Source organism: Notolepis coatsorum (genome assembly GCF_963971535.1).
Source record: "Notolepis coatsorum genome assembly, chromosome: 10".
NCBI classification, from domain to species: Eukaryota; Metazoa; Chordata; class Actinopteri; order Aulopiformes; family Paralepididae; genus Notolepis; species Notolepis coatsorum.
In genome coordinates, this window is record NC_140174.1 from 126,990,560 (window position 1) to 127,005,838 (window position 15,279).

General features: G+C 46.3%; 1 protein-coding gene across 2 annotated transcripts in view; it reads left to right on the top strand.

Moving 5' to 3' along the window:
- The window catches only part of pggt1b (protein geranylgeranyltransferase type I, beta subunit), an 88,364-nt gene that overhangs the window by 44,045 nt on the left and 29,040 nt on the right, over positions 1–15,279 (top strand). For both annotated transcript variants that reach the window (XM_084322515.1, XM_084322516.1), the window contains exon 6: positions 2,902–2,947. In XM_084322515.1, coding sequence (XP_084178641.1) covers positions 2,902–2,947 — 46 coding nt within the window. The remainder of the gene's footprint in view (positions 1–2,901; positions 2,948–15,279) is intronic.

The following is a 15,279-nucleotide window of genomic DNA, read 5'->3' on the forward strand; positions in this document are numbered from 1 at the left end:
ACGCACACACCGACTCGCTGTCAACCACAGAGACAGAGTCTGTATCGCTGTCAACCACAGAGACAGAGTCCGTATTATATTTTCCTCTTCGCCAGCACAAGATACCTTCAAACAATAAAGACGGCCGCGCCGTTTATGTTCATCACATCCATTCCACAGACGCAACGGCTTATAGTTGGCGATCCGAAACAAACATCCATTCTTTACGTTACCTCCGTCCTTGTTGCACTTAGAAGTTGTCTGTCGGCATTTTGTCAGCGGTAGTTTTTGACAATGTAAAGGCAATCCTACGAACCACAGTTGCCTTGAGGCTCCAGGTAATGCGTTGTTAGTCCGACACGCTCCGAATTGCAGTCCAAAAGAAAAGATGACGATGTACTTTGTCAAAACAAACGGGATTTATTGGAAAGCGAATCACAACAGCCCCAATAGCTGCCTACCACTATAAAACAAACAAAGGGTTTTGTAAATGAACGTAAAGTGCGAATGAAGTGCAAATTAAGTGCGGTCAAAAACGATATGGTACCGCTCTACCTGGGCCTACCTGAACTCTAAATTACCTGCCATGTTATAGGAGTGGTTAGGGCGGATGTGGGAAAAAAGGGGAGTTGACCAGGTAAGTCTCCATCTTGGAATTCATTATGACAAATATTAATAAACACAAAGCACAAATACCATAATAAACTATATGTCTAATGGGGCAATAAAGATACAATTTATCATCATAGGATTTGGCTCCTACACCCTCCATCTGAGGCTCTGACACCATCAACCTCTTCAAAACCAACCTAAAAACCCACCTGTTCACACTTGCCTTCACGCAACACGGCCCCGCTCCCAAGTAGCCCACCCCTGACTCTTTTCTTTTAACACATCCACCGCCGGAAACGCTGTTCAGCGTTATTGCCCGCCATGCGTTGAGCGCCAGACCTCGCTGTACAGCGTTATTGAGATCAATATTTCATTTTTTCCCCATGGCATTCCTAATTCATATATACAACCGCGACGCTCCAGCTGGACCCTACAGGTGAAGGCAACGACGGCTCAATACCGCCGCCTGGTGGATGGTCGGGCGAGTTACACTGGCAAACAGGATATGGCTGATGTGCGTCGATTAAATTCATCCGGCCGTCAGATATCGTTGCAAGGCTCCCGACAGACACAATGTACATAATGGATCGCTTTCTAAACTTAATAATCGATATGATTTCGGCGTTTATTGCGACATACAAACCGGAAATGGACCTAGGCGATCGGCGTCGTATACCTGGGATCTTTTCACCGCCAGTCTCATTGGCGCACGGTAAGAGGACACTAACGTTATTTTCAACACAAATTCATTCATTTCACTGCAAACCATCTGATCAATATATCACCCATACTACATAAAGCATTTACTGACTATCACATTATAAACGACCCCCCCCCCCCCTTTCCTCTCTATATCTCTCAGCTCTCTCTCTCAGCTCTCTCTCAGCTCAGTCTCTCTCTCTCTCTCTCTCTAAACCTTGTTTATGTCTGCATACTCACTGCTTTCCGCAGGGCCTTTCTGCTCCAAATGCGTGCGTCCAAGGAGGTATCTTACCAATAAGGGCCTTAATAATTAAATACCAGTGTTTGTTGCGCCTCTCCGTCAGCGAGGACCAACCAACCTTCTCATAAAGGACACAGTGATGAGTGTTGTATCTATCATTAGTGATGAATCTGAGTGCAGAGTGATAGTTAGAGTCCAGGGATTTAAGGGTTGAGGCTGCAGCAGGCCTATAAATTACATCACCATAGTCCAAAGACTGATAAGAAAACTGCTTCGACAACTCTCTTCCTACTAATCAAATAACTGGGGTTTCTATGGTAGCATTAGCAACAATTGATAATTTCTATTTATTTCATTTTTATTGAACCTTTATTTAACCAGGCAGGTCAATTAAGAACAAATTATTGACAATGACGACCTGGACTAAAAGGCCTTTCGAAGGGTAACACGGAAATGGGGCCAAAAAAACCTATATATACTATATGTATAAGAGACGGACATACATACATCACAGAGGTAAGGGAAATAATTAAGACACACATCAAACAAATAACCAAATAAGTACTTAAAAGCAGTGAGGGGGATACATTTTCTAAGTCTTTTGAATCTCGTTCCAACTGCTGGGAGCAGCAAATTGGAAGGAGGGTTGGTCAAAAGAAGTGTTAAACACGGGGACATGGAATTGGAAACTAGGGAAATTGCGGCAAGAAATGAGAGCCTCCATCTCAACGTATTCCCTGTAGGAAGAAAGCTTGAATTCAAGATGAGAAACTCAGTAGTGTGTTAGAGGGAACAAACGCTGCCCAGTGAAAAGAAACAAGGTTGGTCTGGTAATATTCCTGGTAATATTGGTCCAGTAATTTTGGTTTGGTAATATTCCTGGTAATATTGGTCTGGTAATATTCCTGGTAATAGCGGCTGATGACAGTGTGCTGCTAACCCTTCAGATGAGCGCACACAGGGATGAGTGGCTGATCCTGGGTCAGAGTATACAGTGTGCTAACCCTTCAGATGAGCGCACACAGGGATGAGCGGCTGATCCTGGGTCAGAGTATATGGTGTGCTAACCCTTCAGATGAGCGCACACAGGGATGAGTGGCTGATCCGGGGGGTCAGAGTATACGGTGTAAAAAAAAGTGCCACAGCCACTCAAATAGACTTTGTCTATTTGAATTGAAATGTGATTCCATTGTTTTGCTAATGACTGCCGCCCACTACCCACTTAGGTTTCTCAACATGCAACAAGTGGGATGAAGTAGACTGAAGTGAGCAGCAGTTATGTCACTTGGCTTCACATCAGCCTCCCTTTGCGGGGCCGTGTATTTAGAGTGTAATGACATCGCTTGTTGCTCTCGTCCTCTCCGCAGTCGTACGACAACGGGATTGGCCAGGGAGCCGGGCTGGAGTCACATGGTGAGTGTACCACTATCTGAAAAAAATATATATTAAAAAATATAATCCTAACCTTCTTTGCAGCTGTAAACGCACGTGTGGTTTTGATTCACGAAAGGGGCCCAGGCCCAGCCCTCCCATCTATCTATGGCCGGCCGGCCCCGCCCTCTCTCTCTCTCGCTCTCGTGCACAGGGAGGAGGAGGAGGAGGGGGGAGGAGGGAAGGACAGGTGGCAGAGCAGGAGCAAGGACATTGGAGGAGGATGGAAGGGGGGAGGGATTTGCAAAGGGTGAGGGCGAGGATCACTACATGAGGCTAGTTAAGGCTTAGATGAATGAAAGAAAACGGCACAAAATACTAGCTGCACTCGTCCGTCGGTTGATATTCATCACAAACGTTGAGGTTTTCCACGTTGAGGTCAGTTCCATTCAATGCCGGGCTCATTCAGAACGATGATTGTAGTCCCATGTCGACCACATTAAACACAACGCTGTTGACGTACACCTCTCTCGTGTAACTGCGCAGGTCTACACAGTTTTTACTACCACCTTGCCAAGCATGTTGCATGATGGTTAGAATGTTGTCTGACTAAGGCGGTTAGGTGGCCGAGCGGAGATTGCGTTCGTCACCGGCCCCGGAGCTGAGCTGGATTTGCCTGTTCGAATCCAGCTCACAGCTCCGGGGTTGTCACCAGCTTGGCTGGCCGTCTGCACTGATACAATTGGCTGTATCAGAGGGTGGGAGAAGCTGGCGGGGTGGGTCCGGGTCGTTGTAAACAGCGACTCCTACAGTTCGGTCGGGGCGCCTGCTAAGCGCGGATTGGACGTGAGGGGGATAGTGTGGTCCTCCCACACGCTACGCCCTCTCAATGAGAATCCGCGCTGCCAGGTGAAAAGAAGCGGTGATTGGCTGGACGTGTGTCGGAGGAAGCACGTGGTAGCCTCCACTCTCCCAGATGATCTGACTGTGGGGGGTAAGTGCGCAGCGACCAGGAAGGGACTGGGAATTGGCATACGACTAACATTGGGATGGGAGAAAATCGGAGGAAAATGGAGGGGGAAAAAGACCAATAAAAAAAAAAAAAAATAGAATGTTGTCTGACTTGCTCTGGAAATCTGACTAGGCGAGCCGCGCAAATCTCACAGGAGCGAGCCACGCATAGTCTTCAGAGCTAGGCGCCACAGTACCTGACCAGTGACTGCTCGACGCAAATGCATGATGGGAAACGACTTGCTATCGTCTGCGCAAAACGCCCATTGGCTCAGAAAAGTTGTCACCACCCACAAGGAAGTTATGAGATGTCTATCAGATAGATTTATTATTATTGGATACAGGAGTTTGGGTACCAAGAGCTTCTTCAAATAACGTTATCTTATCCATCATTATTCCAAGATAAACTGTCAGTCGGACACCAAATTGTTTTTATCAGAGTACTGACATTCACGCTTTACACATTCCTCATAAATGCTGTCTTAATAACCATCTCTGCAATGGAGTTTATATCAAAATAACCAACCCCCCTGAACAAATAGTTGGTGATTCCTTCAAGTCGATTCTATAGACGGACTGTTTCTATCATCGGAATTAAATAATTATAATGATAATAAATACGACAATTACGTTTTGCATTTATAGTCATGACTCAATGAGCAATCTGAGCATTACCGCTCGTATGTACAGTACTTCACTAAGCCGCCTGGCTCACAGTTAACCCAATCGCCCGATATAGTGAAATAGATAGAATAGATTAACGAATTCCATATAAATCTATAGTTCATTAACGATGCGGCAGCTGATACTGTATCCTGCACACACACACATATGCGAGCTACAGCGATTTGCGACTCCAGATGATAATAATAATAAATGAAGATTTTATTCACATCAATTTGTGTGAATGAGTGAGTGTTATAGTATTTCTACCTGTTCTCATTATACCCCCCACATAAAATCCAAAGGATAATTAGCTAGCCAAACATTATTAGTGCGCTCTCGAAATTATAATTAGCCGAAATTATAATATATAGGCTATATCTCATTGCACACATCTTACATGATAATAATTCTGTTTTGCCTCAATATATACTGTATATATAATTCAGTTTTGCCTCAATATACACAGTATATATATATTGATGCAAAACAGAATTATTCAGCTGTGTGTGTGTGTGTTCCTCGCCACACGGCCCTCGCATTATAATGAGCTGGACAGGTGTGTGGGAACGTGAACGCGATATCTGCCATGCGAGACTAGGCGAGCAGGCTTTCGTCAACTCTGAAGTGTTCGACTTTCTGACTCCTCCCCCGGCTGCAATCGTCTATCTCGCTTGTTTTCGAGGCGAGCCGAAAGTAATCTCAAACAAGCCTATTATTACCCGCCTTGGTGTCCATCTGGCTCGACTTGGCCGGTCCTTCGTACGAGTAGCCATCAGGCTCCACAACCGCAGGCACGGACTGCTGCCAACAGTTGGAGAACTGTCTGACTCTTTTTTTTTTTATCAACTTTTTCTCCCATTTTCTATTTTTCTCCCATCCCAATTTCGTATCGTCCAATTCTATCCTCCCCTGTCTCGAACGCTGTTAGGCCATGCCTCCCACAAGCCGGCTGCAATGTGGACGAAGCCTTACATCACGTGTCCCCTCCGGTACTCGAGGAAGCAGCCGTCGCATCTTTTCACCTGCACAGCGCGATCTCTCAGCGTCGGGGGTCTGCGTGGGAGGGACACGCCGCCCTCGTCTCTTCCTGATTCTGCTGCGCAGGCGCACCAACCGACCTGTATGAGTCACTGTCCACAACGTCCGATCCCCACCCATCAGCTTCCCACCCCCTAATACTGCCAATTGTATTAGTATGAACGACCAGCCAAGCTGATAGCAATGCGGAGAGCTGGGCTCGAACCCAGCGTCTCCCGCATTGGTGGTGAGCGCCTTGCCCACTGCACCACCTAGCCGCCCTGAGAACTGTCTGACTCTTAATACTGCTTCTGCGCTACGGACCATGTATACCAGGGGTCAGCAACCTTTTTGACATGGAGTGCCTGTTTGAAATATAGTTGTAACTAGTGTGCCTCAACAATATTCCATGCATCGTAAATTATTTTTCTCATAATCAGGTCTTTTTAATGATATTTATTTACATTATTACATCATTATTGTTATTGTTATTATTAACAATATTATTATGATGGTTGTATCAACCCTAAATCTGAGTTGCATACAGTGTGTGTACTGTACGTGTGCTGTCATAGCTCCACCTACAGGCCTAATGGAGAACACCAGGAGAACACCAGGATGTGAATGGAGGGTGAATGTGAGGTATATCATGTAAATAAGTTTTGATTGATTGCAATACTACACTGTAAAAAAAATAATAATAATAAGTTACCAGAACTTAGAAATATTGAGTTCAGTTACTGTGCATTAAAGTGGAGATGATGCAGTGAACAATGTGATCCTAGTTTGTTTGTTGTGTACCTTGTGTAAGACAGGGTCCTATAATAAAATGTGAAATCCTGCTTATTTGTCTGAAAAATCAAATATAATTTCCCTGTTTTCGCCATGGGCGGCGCCATTTTGTTGCTGACGTCACGGTGTTGGTTTGGTGTATACACTGTGGGTTAGCTGCATAGTAAACATAGTCTGTCGGGTCAGTCAAATGTTGCCTACCAAACAACGGGACCGCAGTGGTTCTTTTTGTATTGCTCCTGGCTGTTCAAACTAATTTTACCGTGTGAAAGAGAGAGGAAAGTTGGTTAATTTCCACAAACTACCAGTGAAAAAAACAGTGTTGTTGGCATGTTGGCTCAGGCTGGCTGCACTCAGGCGGCGTGATCAGCCTGTTGGACAGGGAATGAAGATCCCCAGAGAACACTTCATTGCCTCGGATTATGTTGTTGGGGGTGGAAGGTTTGTCCAGAAGACCACTAATCAGCTGAAGCCTGATGCGGTTCCCTCGGTCTTCGACAGACAGACCGGCGTTAGCTCTCGGGAGCGATGGCTAGCTAGTTAGCACCAGCCGGGGACCGGCGTTAGCTCTAGGGAGCGATGGCTAGCTAGTTAGCACCAGCCGGGGACCGGTGTTAGCAACCGGGAGCGATGGCTAGCTAGTTAGCACCTAGCCATCGCTCCCGGTTGCTAACGCCGGTCCCCGGCTGGTAGTAACTAGCTAGCCATCGCTCCCGAGAGCTAACGCCGGTGTTGTGCCAAAATCCTACCCCTTGCCATAATTTTACCCCACCCACTCAGTCAGCGTTGGTTAATACTGCTGGAGCATTGGTTCATTTTGGTCCGATTTCCTTGCGCGATTTTGCACGCCGCGTGGGAGTAAATATTCGAGACACATATTCGGTTGCAAAAAGGTGTCCCACGGTCTCCTCTATGGCCGTGAATATTTTCACGCGGATCGGAATCACGGCGCGCCCGTGGGACACTTTTCCGTTTCTGCGAGTTTATTCCACGCTTTCGGCTTTCCTTTTCTAAGCATTTTCGGGGCTACATGTGAATGAGTAAAATTTGCGGGACGCCCAGATGTACCCACGGTAGAAAGCTCGCGTGGAGCCCATAATAGGCTCACTTAATACAGCATTTTTAAAATCACGCAACATTTTCAGGGTCGCGAGCCGACCTTTTCCCCTCGTTTTCGATGATGGAAGTGATTTAGGAAAAATGGATTTAATCTTGCGAGGATCGGGGCAATATTCGGCCTGTGGGAGCAGTCACACGCAAGTTATTGAATTGGGGTGGGGTAAAATTATGGCAAGGGGTAAGATTTTGGCACCACACCGGTCCCCCGCTGGTGCTAACTAGCTAGCCATCGCTCCCGAGAGCTAACGCCAGTCCCCGGCTGGTGGTAACTAGCTAGCCATCGCTCCCGAGAGCTGACGCCAGTCCCTGGCTGGTAGTAACTAGCTAGCCATCGCTCCCGAGAGCTAATGCCGGTCCCCCGCTGGTGCTAACTAGCTAGCCATCGCTCCCGGTTGCTAACGCCGGTCCCCGGCTGGTGGTAACTAGCTAGCCATCGCTCCCGAGAGCTAACGCCGGTCCCCGGCTGGTGGTAACTAGCTAGCCATCGCTCCCGAGAGCTAACGCCAGTCCCCGGCTGGTGCTAACTAGCTAGCCATCGCTCCCGAGAGCTAACGCCGGTCCCCGGCTGGTGCTAACTAGCTAGCCATCGCTCCCGAGAGCTAACGCCGGTCCCCGGCTGGTGCTAACTAGCTAGCCATCGCTCCCGAGAGCTAACGCCGGTCCCCGGCTGGTGGTAACTAGCTAGCCATCGCTCCCGAGAGCTAACGCCGGTCCCCGGCTGGTGGTAACTAGCTAGCCATCGCTCCAGAGAGCTAACGCCGGTCCCCGGCTGGTGGTAACTAGCTAGCCATCGCTCCCGGGAGCTAACGCCGGTCCCCGGCTGGTGGTAACTAGCTAGCCATCGCTCCCGAGAGCTAATGCCGGTCCCCCGCTGGTGCTAACTAGCTAGCCATCGCTCCCGGTTGCTAAAGCCGGTCCCCGGCTGGTGGTAACTAGCTAGCCATCGCTCCCGAGAGCTAACGCCGGTCCCCGGCTGGTGGTAACTAGCTAGCCATCGCTCCTGAGAGCTAACGCCAGTCCCCGGCTGGTGCTAACTAGCTAGCCATCGCTCCCGAGAGCTAACGCCGGTCCCCGGCTGGTGCTAACTAGCTAGCCATCGCTCCCGAGAGCTAACGCCGGTCCCCGGCTGGTGCTAACTAGCTAGCCATCGCTCCCGAGAGCTAACGCCGGTCCCCGGCTGGTGGTAACTAGCTAGCCATCGCTTCCGAGAGCTAACGCCGGTCCCCGGCTGGTGGTAACTAGCTAGCCATCGCTCCAGAGAGCTAACGCCGGTCCCCGGCTGGTGGTAACTAGCTAGCCATCGCTCCCGAGAGCTAACGCCGGTCCCCGGCTGGTGCTAACTAGCTAGCCATCGCTCCCGAGAGCTAACGCCGGTCCCCGGCTGGTGCTAACTAGCTAGCCATCGCTCCCGAGAGCTAACGCCGGTCCCCGGCTGGTGCTAACTAGCTAGCCATCGCTCCCGAGAGCTAACGCCGGTCCCCGGCTGGTGGTAACTAGCTAGCCATCGCTCCCGAGAGCTAACGCCGGTCCCCGGCTGGTGGTAACTAGCTAGCCATCGCTCCAGAGAGCTAACGCCGGTCCCCGGCTGGTGGTAACTAGCTAGCCATCGCTCCCGGGAGCTAACGCCGGTCCCCGGCTGGTGGTAACTAGCTAGCCATCGCTCCCGAGAGCTAATGCCGGTCCCCCGCTGGTGCTAACTAGCTAGCCATCGCTCCCGGTTGCTAAAGCCGGTCCCCGGCTGGTGGTAACTAGCTAGCCATCGCTCCCGAGAGCTAATGCCGGTCCCCCGCTGGTGCTAACTAGCTAGCCATCGCTCCCGGTTGCTAAAGCCGGTCCCCGGCTGGTGGTAACTAGCTAGCCATCGCTCCCGAGAGCTAACGCCGGTCCCCGGCTGGTGGTAACTAGCTAGCCATCGCTCCTGAGAGCTAACGCCAGTCCCCGGCTGGTGCTAACTAGCTAGCCATCGCTCCCGAGAGCTAACGCCGGTCCCCGGCTGGTGCTAACTAGCTAGCCATCGCTCCCGAGAGCTAACGCCGGTCCCCGGCTGGTGCTAACTAGCTAGCCATCGCTCCCGAGAGCTAACGCCGGTCCCCGGCTGGTGGTAACTAGCTAGCCATCGCTCCCGAGAGCTAACGCCGGTCCCCGGCTGGTGGTAACTAGCTAGCCATCGCTCCAGAGAGCTAACGCCGGTCCCCGGCTGGTGGTAACTAGCTAGCCATCGCTCCCGGGAGCTAACGCCGGTCTGTCTGTCGAAGACCGAGGGAACCGCATCAGGCTTCAGCTGATTAGTGGTCTTCTGGACAAACCTTCCACCCCCAACAACATAATCCGAGGCAATGAAGTGTTCGCTGGAGATCTTCATTCCCTGTCCAACAGGCTGATCACGCCGCCTGAGTGCAGCCAGCCTGAGCCAACATGCCAACAACACTGTTTTTTTCACTGGTAGTTTGTGGAAATTAACCAACTTTCCTCTCTCTTTCACACAGTAAAATTTGTTTGAACAGCCAGGAGCAATACAAAAAGAACCACCGCGGTCCCGTTGTTTGGTAGGCAACATTTGACTGACCCGACAGACCATGTTTACTATGCAGCTAACCCACAGTGTATACACCAAACCAACACCGTGACGTCAGCAACAAAATGGCGCCGCACATGTTCATAAATGCTACATAAATGGACATTACAAATAGTTTTTTCTTAGAAACGCCTTATTTTTATAATGTGATTTTTTTCTGTGGTTTATCTAAATACTAATTTGATGCTATGACTATGTGTTTATCGCTATGCTTCATCTCCCCTTTAAGGTTTTCAGTTTTCAATCCATAATAAGTTAACAGAAAAATAAGTACACAACCACATTATTTCAACCTAATAAAACTATGTTTATTGTCATTGTTTTAACCCTTTAATCGCCAAGGACGCCTTAACACGTCATTCCCCGCCATGCTTAATCTGCCAATGACGCCGTAACACGTCATTGAGATCAATATTTCAAAAATCTGTGATGGCAATCATATTTCTCCCGCGGAGACTTGAGATCTACTGTTGATCCCCTCTCAACTCTCCAACGGTTCAAGAGCTCCATCTGGTGGCCGATCGGCGGATTGCCCAAACGGCAAACCGGAAACGGAAACTGGTGCTCATCCAAATTTGGTCCGACCACTCGCTATAGCTCCCGGGACTCGAGCTCGACACAATGGATAGCGATCAGTTATCAATAACTCGATAAACAACATGATTTGGACGTATATACTATTATACAACCTGGAGATGGATCGCATATTTCAACATCCCATAATAGCAATATTTCGCCCAACGGCCCGAGGAGACTGGGGTACGTTTCAGCGTTTATTTTTACCGCGTTCGATACAAACTGATCTGATGATCATATCACCCACACTACATGAATCATCTAACGTTGGCCACGGAATTATAAACGACCCCCCCCCCCCCCATCCGGTCAACATAAGATGATAAGTAGTAACTTCTAGAAGCACGTCCATTTGACATTTTTTATATGGCGCCGATCGCTATCAAACTGTATTTGATCATCAATATAATGCATTTAGGGCTATAAATCACGTTCTGCAGAATGCTGCAGAAAACGATAAAAACATATTTATACTTTAGATCGTATTTTAGTATGAATATGTGAATGAAAAAGTAGAACATTGCTACATCCTAAACGATAGATAATTGACGTTGAATGGGCCATAGTAATGTCAATTTAGCAATACAATTAAAAAAGTTATAGCCCTGCAAAGAAGGGGAACTTCTCCATAGACAAATAGAGCTGGCAGAGGATGGTATAAGGATGTACATAAGCGTGGCAGTGAAAGGGTTAAGAACACAAGTTGACTTGATAATACTCACATTTTGAGTAAAAAAAATTGCTTTTAACACTTTAACTGCCGAAAACGCCGGAACTCGTCATTCCCTGCCATGCTCAAGTTGCAGAGGACGCCGTAACTCGTCTTTGATATCAATATTTCAAAAATCTGTGATCGAAATCATATTTCCCCTCCGCAGCCTTGACACAGTGCTGATCTCCTCTCAACCCTCTAGCGGTTCAAGAGCGCCATCAGGTGGCCGATCGGCAGATCGAAACCGGATGTCAACCTTTGAACCGGCAGGACTCACTCCATATGGGGTCCGGGCACTCGCTAATGTTAGAGAGACTCTGTCTTCACACAGTGAACATCGATCGGTGGAAATAACTCGAAAAAACAACATGATTTGGACGTATATACTATTATACAACCTGGAAATAGATCGGGCATTTCAACATCCCATAATTGAAAACTGTCTACTCCACGCTGATCGCCCAACGGCCCGAGGAGACTGGGGTGAGTTTTAGCGTGTAGTATTACCGTGTTCGATATAAACTGCTATGATGAACATATGACCCACATTAGATGAATGGTATAACGTTGCCCACGGAATTATAAACGCCCCCTCGCCCATCCGGTCAACATCAGATGACGTGTAGTAAATTCTAGAAGTACGTCCAGTTGAAATTTTTGATCTCGCACAGATTCCTACCAAACTGTATTTGATCATCAATATAATGCATTTGGGGCTATAAATCACGTTCTGGAGAAAGCTGCAGAAAGAGATGAAAACATACTTATACTTTAGACCATATTTTAGTATGAATATGTGAATGAAAAAGTTTAACGTTGCTACACCATGAACAATACATATAGGACATTGAATGGGCCCTAATAATGGCAATCTAGCAATAGAATTTAAAAAGTTATAGCCCTGCAAAGAAGGGGAACTTCTCCATGTTAAATAGAGCTGGCAAGGGATGGTATATCATGAATTTAACCATGGCAATCAAAGTGTTAACATGTGCAATGTTCAATGAAATAGAAAAATAAATAATACAATTTGTTGATTAATCCCACTGGTCACAATGGTGACCGTAATAATGTTTTTGTTATAAGGCTCTGCAAATGTTACTGAATGATGTAGCAATGTATTTCCAGCTAAATTGAAATCATAAACAAATAAAGGGTCTCAATTAAATATGTGGTAGTAAAAAGAACCTGTGGGAGGATTTCAACAAGATAAATGCGACAACAGTGCAAAATACTTCACTATAATATTTCAAAGCAAAAAAAAAAAAGATTATATATTTTAATTTTTTTTAGTGCTGCCCCCTGTGCCTATGAAAATGCCCCTGCGTGCCTTTGCAGGCACGCGTGCCTAGGGTTGCCTACCCCTGATGTATACCATAATAATCTCTATTATTACTGACTGATTGAATCCTGCCGTTCCACTACTATTATCATGATCACTATTACTACTATGTTCTATGTTCGTTACTATTATTATTGCGATTATGACCTCCCCTCCCCCATGCTGCTATGACAACTGCTTTTCCCCAAGGGGATTAATAAAGGAATACTTGACTTGACTGTTGGTTGGAGAGGCGATATGGTTGGTGGTAGTATTACTGCACTGTACTGTACTGTATATATATATATATATATATATATATATATATATATGGTGCTGCTGGCTGCTGAAATTAACTGGTTTAAAGGATTAACTATTATAATCCTCCTCCCTAGAGACAATGGGCCTCATTCAACAATACTCTCTTATTATTTTTCTTATATTCTTGCTTACCTGTCTGTTAAGAGAACAATAAGAAAAGCCACCCCCACATTCATCAAGCCGTTCTTAAAGTCCAAATCTGTTCTTACCCAGGTGAATCCCACTCATTCTAAACTGGATGCGCATTCTCGCGCAAGTCATTTGCATACAGAGACACGCCTCGCGGGCTCATTATAATACGAGAGCCGTGGGTCTGCATCGGATCCCCCGGCCGTATTCAAGCGCTGGAGCGCTTTGCGATGAATCAAAATGAGATAGGAATCAAATGTATTGTCATCATACAGCACCTATAGCTATATAGTGGAATATACTGTATTAATATAGTAGTTATATAATAGTAGTTGGCTCGTTGTGCGCTTCTGGCCACCTCCCGCAGTGCGCGCATACACACGTACTGTATACAGTACACGCAAAATTAATCGTTCCAGCAAAGTACTGTAGGCTTTGTCAATACTGAACGACTGTGCGTTGTCAAGAGCCAATTGCACAGGTTGCCACTCATCTGGCTCTGCAAATAGATCTAGAGTCTGAATATCTCCGCATATATAGCCTGGTGATGACTGGCAGTGCGCATAGTACACCGTGCATGCTCCAAGTCAAACTGGATGACACATCTCTCTCAAATCCATTCTGAGAACGGAATGCAGTGCCCGCGATGTGGGTCTTGATTGATTGATTGAAAATGTTATTTAACAGATTGCAGAATGGGTACAATACAGTACAGCTCAATACACACAATTGTTAAGGGGATGCAGACCAGAGAAAGACTTTCCTCTTGTTTACATCAGGCTCCCCCATTTTCAATTCATCATATATATGACATACATGACATACAGATAGACAGTACTGCTACATCTATACATTTATGACATACCAGATCTACAAATACAGTACTGTTTGTGATACAAAAAGAGAGTATATACATTTGATGTAGAAACTGTACATTGGAGTAGGTGGGGGGGGGGGGAAGTTGGGTAGGTGGGGATGGGTAGGTGGGGTGGGGGTAACTGTACATTGGGGGTGGGGGGGGGGGGTGGGTAGGCGGGTGGGGGTAACTGTACATTGGATTATCGACTAAACCTACTTGGTCCAAGAAGAGGGTCTCGTGTATTACTGGGTTTAAGTCAGTTGTTTATTTATTTGTGTTTTACTGTTTGCATACGAGGTGGTCCGCAAATGTTCTTGATAACAATCTAGTGGTCCGCATAAAACAGAAGTTTGGGAACCACTGAAGACTATCTCTAAATATGCGTTCTATGCTACGTATACAGTACTGCATATCTGTATGTCATGTCATAAATGTCATGATATATCTGTATATCTGTATGTTGTGTATGTCATAAATGTCATTATGAATTGAAAATGGGGGACCCTGATGTAAACAAGACGAAAGTCTTTCTCTGGTCTGCCTCCCCTTAACAATTGTGTGTATTGAGCTGTACTGTACTGTACCCATTCTGCAATCTGTTAATAAAATCTTCAATCAATCAATGGCCTGGGCGGCCAGAGTATAACTGTTCTAACGGCAATATATAATCCATTTCAGACAGAACGCACGCAATAAGTTATAATAATAATTAGGGATGCTCGATATTGGCTTTTTTACCGATACCGATATACCGATATTGTCCAACTCTTAATTTCCGATACCGATATCAACCGATACCGATATATGCAGGGTTTCCCCCCCAAAAAACTGAATAATTTCAGGTAATTAACATTACATATCTCTTGTTGTGGAATTAACACAACATTATGCATACTTTTGACAATAAATAAAATCAGAATTTGTTCTTACTTGCTTGCCTGGGTAAATAAAGGTTATAGAAAAAGAAAAAAAACGTGTATATATATATATATTTTTTTTAAACCGATACCGATATTTTCCGATATTACATTTTAATGCCAATATCGGCCGATAATATCGGACATCCCTAATAATAATAATTCTTATTATTGAAAAGTTCTGTATTTTTAAAGTCGTATTTGGGGGCAATTAACCAATGGTAGGCTTTTTATTTTTTTGGGGTAAGAATTTCTTATTTCGGTAAGAGTGCTCTAAACCACTCTTATAATTTGTTCTTGCCTGAGAAAAAAGCAACAATAAGAAAACGTTGCTGAATCCCAGGTAAGAACAAAGTAAG